The sequence below is a fragment of the Thermothelomyces thermophilus genome, chromosome 1 (assembly GCF_000226095.1).
Source record: "Thermothelomyces thermophilus ATCC 42464 chromosome 1, complete sequence".
NCBI lineage: Eukaryota > Fungi > Ascomycota > Sordariomycetes > Sordariales > Chaetomiaceae > Thermothelomyces > Thermothelomyces thermophilus.
In genome coordinates, this window is record NC_016472.1 from 1407445 (window position 1) to 1417759 (window position 10315).

Here is a 10315-nt window from a genome sequence, read left to right on the forward strand (position 1 = left end):
TTTCTCTCTTTTCCCTTTCTCTCTTCTTCGTGAAGCCTCGTCCTCTTCAACGCTGCGTTTCTATGCTACAAACGGAGAGCCTGCGCAAGCAGTGCTTTCGAGCCATACCATCTAGCATATGAGAAATTCGGAGAATCGGCTTCACTCATGGCTCGTCCATCTGCGCTCTCGGGCGTCCGATGGGTTGCGAGCCCTGCCGGTGACGGCTTGGCGCGATCTCGCGTCTGTAATTGGCATCAGAAAAGCAGGGCCTGGGATCGCCTCGTGGCAACGCGGGTGTCGGTTTCCCAGGTATCCTCTGGGAGAGCCGTTACGAAGCTTGTGCGCAACACTTGAGTGCAATACGCAGCGTGCGGTCTTGCTTCTCTTCTTGGACGGGCGAGACCACACAATTCGATTCCGATTATCCTGTTGAGGACGAGGCTTCACCAACTCTTTTTTTTTTTCCCAGGTAAGAAGTGGCTTCCTGTTTCCGTGAGGGCGAGGATACTGCTAACCAACTATCGCCGCCCGCCTTGGGCAACTTGGGCAACCAACAACCCCCTCCCTCCCCCACCTCCAACCCCATCGGGTCACAAACGATGCGAATCATCATGAAGTCACCCCAGCTACATGCCTCTCCGCACTTGCTTTTTTGCTTCTGCTCTGCTCTACGGAATACCGCAGGCCGATTCGGCGGACCTTCAGTCGAACACCTCTACTTGCCTTGCGCCTCAGCCCCGTTTGTCTCCGTTGGCCTCGTCGTCGAAGCCCCACCCATACCGGTTTGACTCCTCGACCTTGCTCTCCTTTGCGGAGCTGTTCGTCTCAGGAGGCTCGCTGCCATGTTGCTTGGTTCCCTCCTCCCCATCTACATGGCAGTCTCAACCGCTCAGTCATTGTCCCGGGCCCGCTGAAGAAGCCTTGAGATTAGGAGGGCAGGTACTGAGGAGGGCCGACTTACAGATCCATGGGTGCTTCCTTCGGTCGAGCAAACATATCGTTTCCTCGAGCTCAGTCACCAGCTGCTTGCAGGCGGCTCGCTCGCTCGCCGCTCTCTCGGCGAGATCGACGATTCCGTCGCAGAAGACGATCGCCTTCTTGGCCGTCCGGATCTGACCCTCGACTGTGTGTCTGTCCTCCCACGCCGCCTTCACGGTCTTGACGGTTCTCACGGCGCCCTTGATAGCTGCCCTGCTGGCTGATATCCGGCCCGCTACGCCCTCGAATCTCGCCTTGTCGCGCTTCCCACGGAAGACCTTCTTAACCTTGTTTCTCCACACGGTATCGAGAGTACTTTCCTCAGCCCAGGGTCGGAGAGCCTCCACATCGGCCTCGAAGCATTGCACGAGCGCCTGGAGCATCTTCAGCGAGGAGCTGATCTCGTGGTGAAGGTTTCGCAATATGGCATCGATGCCGAGGCATTGAGGAGCCGGGGGTGCCTTGAGATCTCGCTGTTTGTTAGCCGGGTCGTGAATGCCGCTGACTCTCAGGTTTGATTTTCTATCCTTGACCCAGCAAGGCATGTGTTCTGAGTGATTGTCGTCGGACAGGCTGAGGTCGCACAGCGAGAGCTTCCGTGCCTGGTCGTGGTAGTTCCTTGAGCCTGCTGGGAGGTAAGTTGAACAGCCTGGATAAGTTGGGAGGCCGTAGCCGCGGGCGTTCATCTCGTCGTGGAGGTCGTGGAGTTGGAGTGCTCCCTGCCGGCTTAAAAAACCTGTAGGCACTTGGTGCGGTGCTATTGAAGATGTGGTTGCTATTCAACCATAACATATCTAAAGTCAACCAAGATTACCCGACAAACATCTTCTGAGTCTACTCGCTCGATTGCAAACTGGTGATTGTCCAGCCGTCTTTGTCTGTCTCCCTTTCCGTTGTTTTCCAGCGCATACAAGCCTTCAGACCTCCGATTAGACCCCGACGGCGTTAGCAATCCCTTTCTCTGGCCGCTAGAGGGGGGACGTTGGTGTGTTTCCTCAGGCCTGTCCTGTGCTGCTGCTTGTTTAGTGCAGACCAACCAAGCGTCTGGTGTTTCGCTCCATAGTCTGGCTGGCAAGGGAACCCCTAGCACCTTGCCCAACGATGTGCTCACATGGGGTCTGTCGATCACACACATGGGATGATGAGAGAGTAAGGTGACATTGGTCACCCTCTATAGAGAGTATTGTTTTCTCACTCGTTCCGTCTCTCTGTCTGCCATGGCACTGGTTCACCAGACCTCGGAGGCTGCTTGTAGGAGGCGGGTAGCGTCTATACTTCGATGCGAGAGCATGTGTTATGAGCCCAAGCGGCGAGGAATGACCAGGAGGCGGATCACTTGTTTTCGGTCTTGTGTAGAGGGCAATGGCAATTAAGACCAGCCGTTTCTCTTTCTCTCTCCTTCCCCCCCCCCCCCCCCTCTCTTTTTCTTCTGTTCGCCTCGCTGACTGGATAGTTCCACTTAGTCGTACAGTCACAAAAAAACATGGAAGTAGGCAAGGCGGGCAGGGATGTGTATGGAATACATGACATGTGGCAGGCCATCGCAGTCCAGTTCCTTGACCGTGTCAAATTGAAAATTGGACTGCGGATGATGGATGGCATTGACGGGATGTGGAACCAAAGCACAAGCTGCGATGGGCGATGAGTTTAGTGTTGTAAGTTGATCTTTTTGCCTCTGTTTTTTTTCGGCCTCTCTCGAGCAGACCAGGCCCACCACCCCTTCCACTTTTCTTATCACTTATTCGTTTTCTCTCTTTACTTGCTAAATAAAATTAGAGGACCGAATGCACAATATGAGCTCAAAATGGCGATGTTGGTGTACTGTGTAGGTAGGTACTGTTACGCAAAACTCTGATCTTTGTTGATGGAGAGATGCAGGAGACACAAGAGTACCCCCTCGCTCGATGACGGCATTCGACAGCAAGGGAATCAATCAATCTTTGTAAGAAAAGAAACAAAGCCGGGAAAAGGGAAAACTTTTGTTGCGACCGTGGTGGGCGAGGCTGGCTGGGCTGGGCTGGTCTTACCCGGCCTACACTACGGAGTACTGTTTCACGCACCACACCACACACCCACCCATCACGGGGAAAGCGTGAGCTGTGCGGTGTGGGGCTGTATCAGATTTTTTAACCCTCTTGAGTGCTGTTTGTTGTGGCACGTTTCGCATGGGTGAATGAGTGGATGGAGCCTGCTCTTTGCTGTGAGCTGGTGCTGTGCTGTGCTGTGTGCTGCGCTGGGTTGCGTTGTGTTGCGTTGTGCTGCGTTGTTAGGTGTGGCTGTTGTTGTCTGTACTACTATGTATGTACGAACCCGCTTTTGCTTGGAGAGGTCTGACCTTCGGAGTTTATATACAGGCAGAGTCAGACAGTGTGCCTAACAGCTGCAAGCACCATTGATTGGCATCTCGCCTAGGCAAAGAAGACTATTTGGTACGGTATACTACTTTGTACCAGAAAGGTTTGCCAGTGCCCACCATGTGCTGTGCTTATTGTATGATATTTCATTTGGCTTGCCGTGGATTTTGACAGAGTACCTATACAGCAGACGCCAGATCAAGTACTGCGTAAGGTTAGGACCACGGTCTGTGTGCCTACGTCTGTCTCCACGCCTGGCCCGCCAGCACTGTAGCGTAACTAGCTGTAGCCTGAAGATTACCTGGTGGTTAGTTGCTGACTAATTAGTTCAGGACTACCACCTGTCTCCCGACAGGTGGGGCCAAAACCCCCGGACATGCCAATATAGCCGGACAGGTACGTGTCCGAAGATATTACCACTACCACAAGCCCAATTTAAACCACTTTCCTATATACGATGCCTCTAACTGACCAAATCCAGGAACCAGCTAATATACAGGCCACCAAATAGCTCCTTACCACTCAAACTCGCCACTAAACTAGCCATTTACCCTATAGAAAGGAACCTAGTATATAGTATACGGCTTAACTATTTAAGACTAGAAGGAGCATCAGCCATTGGCATTTTTCGACTCTAGAGATAGAAAAGAAATCCTAATCCCCTGGTCAGCTAAGAAGCCGTTGTCAGAATTTAAACTCCCATCCCCTGAACGTCCTAGGATATGGATTGGCGGCACGTCTATAATGTCAATTGACGACAGCGACGATGACAGATTTGACTTTACAGATAGTGAAGATGGGCAGGAAGAGGATATCGAGTCACCATCTCTATCCAGGGTCAAGAAGGAGTCTCTATATATAGCCATTATCAAGGATATCAGGAGGTTCAAGAAGCGACGTACCCACAAGTCTATAGTAGCAACGCCAGGGACAGAAGATAATAACCATCACTAGGAGGCTAAAAGAGAAGGTAACTACTACGGTAATTGAGAGTGTTGCTGAAAGAGAAGGTACTATTGTCATTGTCCGGCTATATTGGCATGTCCGGGGGTTTTGGCCCCACCTGTCGGGAGACAGGTGGTAGTCCTGAACTAATTAGTCAGCACTAACCACCGGGTAGTTGGAACTACTCCGTACCGAACTAGTCGATTGTCCTAGAGGTAAGGGAGAGTAAAACTTTCTCAATGACCCTTTTTGTGGAGTGTACTCCGTAATCCGTCCGTGTGGCATCGTACATCGTACGTACTGTATATACATACTGTATGCCATGATGTCTAGCGGCAGGCCCACGATTTAAAGGTTGTATTGTTCTATATCCACCAATTTGCCACAAGATGGCTGTAAGATATTACTAGTGTCTTAGCAGATCCCGCATTGTCCGAATCGGCTCCAGATTCCTTCAGGCCTTAGCGAGATTTGCCCAAGCAGCCCGGGCTGGCTTATTCTGGTTTGAAGTTTTCTCGGGTTTTTCTGAGCACAGCAGCAGCGGTGGGGGAGATTTGGCCAGAGGAACGGTCTATGGCCCGTGTGCCCGGGCCACTCTATTGCCCCGTTTTAGGTTTACGCTAGGCTCAATCTGAGAACATGTGCTACGAGATGGTGAACTAAAGTGCAAGCTGCCAATGCGGGGCCGCCAAAGACAACACTCTTGCTAATAAGGGTACCTCAAGATACAGCCCTATAGGCTTCGACACACTACGATGATTCTCTCGAGCGGACATTAAGCTTGCACAGGTACACGCCTAGGTGCCATTCAAATGGGCTGCTCAAACCAGAAGTACCCTGCTATCTTTGATAGGGATCATATCGAGGAGTATATACGCCGGCCCGTCACGGAATGTGAGCGGTTTTTTTATGACGGCCGGCATCATCCGCTAGACAAGACGCCGCATCACCTGCCAAGCCGTGTGCTTTGTACTCGTAGTGTATATACATAACGCAGTAACGTGAGCGGACAGTAACCGAAGTAACCGTAGCAGCGGGAGAGGTTCCGCCCGCCCCGGGACCGGAGTCGTTACCCTCTCGCTCCATCATTGGGAGCACAGAAAAGTCAGATGGTGGGCAGAGGCAGAAGAGAGCACGCCTTCGCGGCCTGCCAGGGGATCACTCGTTCGATGATTGGTAATGAGTGGGGTCTTGGTTTGCTTACTCTACAAGTACGGATTAGAGACCCATATCATCGGGTTTCTCGATGTCTCAGCTCAGCAGCGAGCGGAACTCCATCACTTTTTGTGCATATTGCCTCCCCGCCAAGAGAGGTCGGGAACCATCAGCTAGGTGAGTAATCAGTAGTGTACATCGGAGGGTAACGTTTTGTCGCTTGAAATGCAAGAAATTCCCTCTTAGATTTGGCCCGGATTTTCCAGGCAAAGAGGAATTGGCGGCCCAGTGGTCCGATCCGCGCACTTTACTTTGTATGCCTGCCGGTCCACTACACACTAAAACGGGACGAGCAGCTCCGCTTAAGTTTAAATATAGATATTTACCCATCGCCGGGGCTGCGGGTGCTGCCGACCTGCAACCGACACTAACCTTTTCTTACGCTTCTCCACGTCACCTTGTCGCAAGCATGTAAACAATCGGGAGACCGGCAAATAGCGCGAAAATACGTACGGATTGCTGTGTTAGCCCTCGACTCGCCCCCTCCCCTCTCTGCCTTCATAACCGTGAGCCAGCCTGGAGACAATTGCTACACAGTACTAGTAACCAAATGGGTGACATTTTCGTACCTCTAGTGTAGGGACGCCGCGTTATTTGTTCGCGTCCCCTCCCCTCGCCTCTCCCCCCCTTTCCCCCCCGCCGTACACGGAGTTTGTACTATGTAAGGACATCATGCCATATGCGCGGGGTTCCTGAATGCAGGTGTAGCTGTAACCATACGGCTCCTGCAGCCGGCCACTCTCTAGCCGGGGGCTGCCCCCATGTGTCGGCGACAGGACCTGTTTGCAGGACGGCTACATAAGGGTGAGACATGCAGAAACCCGGAATCACCCAGCCCAGGGGAAGGCGCCCATTGGTAGCTGAGGCCGGACGAACCCCCGAACCTCGAAGTGAGGCGGCCTGAGGGGGTCGAGATCGACCTTTGGATACCGTCGAGAAGGGATGGAAGAGGGAGAGGAGAGGAGGAGGAGGAGATATAAGATTAGCGAGGAATCGCCCGAGCAGAGAGGCATAGGCGTGCGTACACTGCCTTAGCTGTATTTACGCGATGTCTGTGTGCGTGCGAACTCGGGTCGGGGGACTCCTGCGTAGGTATTTGACCTTTGTGTATATACCTAGGTATTCGAAGAGCCTCTCGGAGATACGGATCACAGTGGATTGCACGCGAGCACGGACTGCCTGCCAGTAAGGTAACAACAACTGCTTCATAGGAAGGTAAGGAAGGCACGGAGTAGCTTCCGTGCTACTTTATAGGTGGGTATGTATGTACATACATACAACAATGCCCCGCACTGCTGTCAGGTTCCTGTCCCTTCCTGCTACCGAACTTGCGGTCCTACAAAGAAGGGGAAAACAAAAAGAAATCAACAAAGAAAGATAGTAAAAGGGAAAAAAAAAATATCGGGTGCAGCCAGAACAGTGCCAAAGGCTTGCAGAGCGAGCGCACGCTTATCAGGTAACATAAGGTAAACCGAACGGGGCAATGAGGGTCAGGGTTTGAGTAATACCGTAGCCTATCGTTCTGCGAGATACCTAACGAAGAGTTGACTAAGTATCGGGTACATCAGCATGGTCGATTGGGGGGAAAGGCTCGGCGTTAGGGCTCGTAGTAAAGTACCCGCCTACCTCTGTGCTAGGGACCGGATCGAAGGTAATGTATATGTCCTACGTACATACAATCCGTAGTATACGAAGGTTGCAGACAGGGGATGGAAGTCATCCATAGTCAATTCATCCGTCATACCGCATAGGATTTCCGCCGGGCCTCACAAAGAAACTGCGTATAGAAGTGTTAAACCCCGGCCAAATCCTACCTTACCTAAGGCATATACTGTACTTACACTACCTTTACCTCTCTGACTTGGGGGTTGGTTATTTGCCACCGCTCGCAGGTTTGGTCCTAGCTGTTAGGCTGCTCTCGTGTGTACAATCTGCGCAAAATACGCCCACGCTCCGCAGAATGCTGTGTCACCAGCAGCGCTATCTCCTACCCGGGCAGGTAGTGGCTGTAAGGTAGTAGCTCGTCTCTGAGACAGGGGCGTTCACTATGGGGGGGCTGGGCATGTGCTGTCATTCGGTACCGCGCTGCTATAATCCGTACACGAGTTTTGCTCGTCCCGTGCCGCGAAGAAGCATGTCAATGACCGAGGATTACACACACATATGGGTCCCGGCAGAACCGGCGGTGTCATGGCCACCGGCGTACGCGCGCGTGCGTACCCGGGACCGAAACAGCCTGGTCGAACGAGCCCAAGGGGGCAGGCTGAAAAACCCGAGCTCGTTTACCTTGATGACCACGGTAAGCCTATACGAAGTATGTATCTGAGAATGCTGATGCCTGGCCGAAGCATTGACACGGCGCCTGGGCCGCTCGATCTCGGCTTGTCTCAACTTTCAGCAGCTCTTTGATGGGGTACTGTTTCGATTTACCGGGGATGCACGGAGATACATAGTACTTTGCTCGAAGGATCGAAGACGCCGCGGGGCACCCGCAACCGGAGCAACCCTGCAGCGTATGCCGGCCGGAAGGCCAGGAAGCCGTGGAGCATGTATTGCACCATGCACGGCTTACCACTTTGCTCTCCTCCAGTTTGAGTTAATCAATCATCATGTCCAAAGTCTCGAAAGCAGGATCGACTCCTGTCTACGGAGGTAGCTCGTGCAAGGGCGACATTCCCGGTCAGCTTTCCATTGCTTGGCGGCTGACCCGAGGTTTTGGGACGAGTGGGAAGCCTGAGCAGAAACCGAAGGCGTTGCCCGCTGCGGTATCCATGCACAGGGCAGGGCAATTGGTGTTTTGGCCGAGAAGATCTGCTCGGGGGTCTGGTTCCGTCACACAACGCCCCAACATTCCACCCGCCCGGGTGGCAGGTCATGGTGTCAACACGGACGGATTGCGTGTGGTTCTTTGCCTGCGTACCCTGATGAGGAGAGAACGGAAGAAGGCCGCGAGGGCTGTGTCTGACTAGGCACGTCGCAGTGCGTCAGACCAACTTCCAGCAGTCCGCAGCGTCGGCTTCAGCTGCCCCCAAGGTACATACATGTATAGTACTGTATGTAATCCGTACTATGTACATACATAACGTTACGAGCAGTAGGTCAGGTGGGTAATGTAACCATTGATCGGGGTGATGAGGACAGCTTTTGAGGATTAGAAAAGAAAAGTTATACAAGGCTGGGTCTTGGGTACCGTTCCTCCCTGAAAAGTCAAGGAGCATCAGTTTAAAAGCGCTTTCTCATCAGTTTCCTTGCATCCAATCCGCTCGGTGTTCAAATGCGTGACAGGGAGAAATTTCAGGGCGAGGATGGAGTGGCCCCCCCCCGGGACACGGATTGAGGAGCGGACTGGGCCGGGCCACTTCCCCTCATGCGCGCTATTGCGAAGTTGAGTGGAGTGCCACGCTCAGTTCGACAAGACTAAAATACTAGCGCTCCGATAGGTACATAGTAGTGTTAAGTAGTTTGTGGAGGGACGGAGAATGGGGGGAGGGGGAAGGGCCGGGCACGCCAATTTGTTCCATGGCCTAATCCGCAAATTGTGGTCAACTCAGAGAAGAATCGAAAGATGGAAAGGAAGGAAGGGAGGGAGAGAGGGAGGAAGGAGGAAGGAAGCATTGGCTTTCATCATACTCCGTACTGTGTAATGAATATGACACAGGCTGGGCCCCCAAAATAACAATTCAAATACTCCGTACTTTCCAACCAAGGCAGAGAATGGAAATTAATTACGGTGCCCGTTGTTAGGTGAGTGAGGCTGGTGGTCTGTGAATCCTGGCCCCGAAACCCAACGAAGCGAAACGTTGACTCCACATTGCTAGGCGAAGCCCAGGTCAACGTCTCCACTGGGGCCGCTGAGCTCGACCTGAGTGGTGCACGCGCGAAGGTGCTGACTGACTGCGCCTGATGACTCTGTCCGTACTTATTTATTATACACTACGGATTACAAAGTACACTGACATCCTGTAGTGTACTACCCTTCGGGTTAGGTGTGCGATTTCTTTTTCTCCCCTTGCAATCTGGGAACCTCCCATCCCGTCATTTTTAAGCTAGGCTGGCGGCTGGCAGATGGTAGCCGGAACCTGTGCTCAATGGCAAGCAGCCCCATCTCCTACCCTCTCGATCAGGTGTCGATGGCTTGCTGGCAAGGCCTGGAGATCATGGTCCGCATGGATACATGCACAATGCTGCTCACCCGCGATCCCTGCGCCCTTGTCGGGCAAAAGAAGCAGCTTGCCCAGGACGGCCGGTACCTTGCGGTACCTCAGCCGGGACCCCTCCAACCCTGTCTCAGTCTCCCTAGGCCAGTCATCGGCCGCCGTTGCCTTGCTTCCACCCATCGGCGAGGGCAATCGGCAAAGCCCGGTGGGTCGGCCTGGGCAGGCGGGCGAACAAGCCCAGTACTGATACATGCCCGCAACCTGCAACCTGCAACGCTCGGTGGGGACTCCGTGCCAAAAGAATGCTGTGGGGACGTGGGAATGGCGTGTAACCCACCCGCTCTCTGCCCTGGTCCCGTCTCTTGCTTCCATGTTGCTCTCCCGGCGCACTGCACTCTTGGTTGCAGGTGCGGTGCGGGCTCTCTCTCTGTCTTCTCTCCCTCTCTTTCTCTTGCGCTCCTCTTCCTGGGAGCTTTGCTTTCATTCTCCCACAGGCGTGCTCTCGCCTCTTCCGGTTTCCCAAACGCAAAGAGATCTTGTGGTGTTCCCTTCTGTTTTTATCCTTTTGCTCTTTGGGACCCGTCTCTCGTCCTCTCTTTCTCCTGCCCACCGCCTGCGAGCCTCGCGGCGCCTCACATTCTCCGGCCTGCTCTCCGAACTCAGCGTACAGAGAGCACCACGTCA

General features: G+C 53.3%; 1 protein-coding gene across 1 annotated transcript; it reads right to left on the reverse strand.

Annotated features, from left to right (window-relative positions):
- Positions 1-606: 606 nt before the first annotated feature.
- Positions 607-1796, reverse strand: MYCTH_2313350 (uncharacterized protein). The gene has a single exon (XM_003658572.1). The coding sequence runs from the start codon at positions 1644-1646 to the stop codon at positions 876-878; it is 771 nt and encodes a 256-aa protein (XP_003658620.1). The 5' UTR covers positions 1647-1796; the 3' UTR covers positions 607-875.
- Between the last annotated feature and the right edge of the window lie 8519 nt (positions 1797-10315).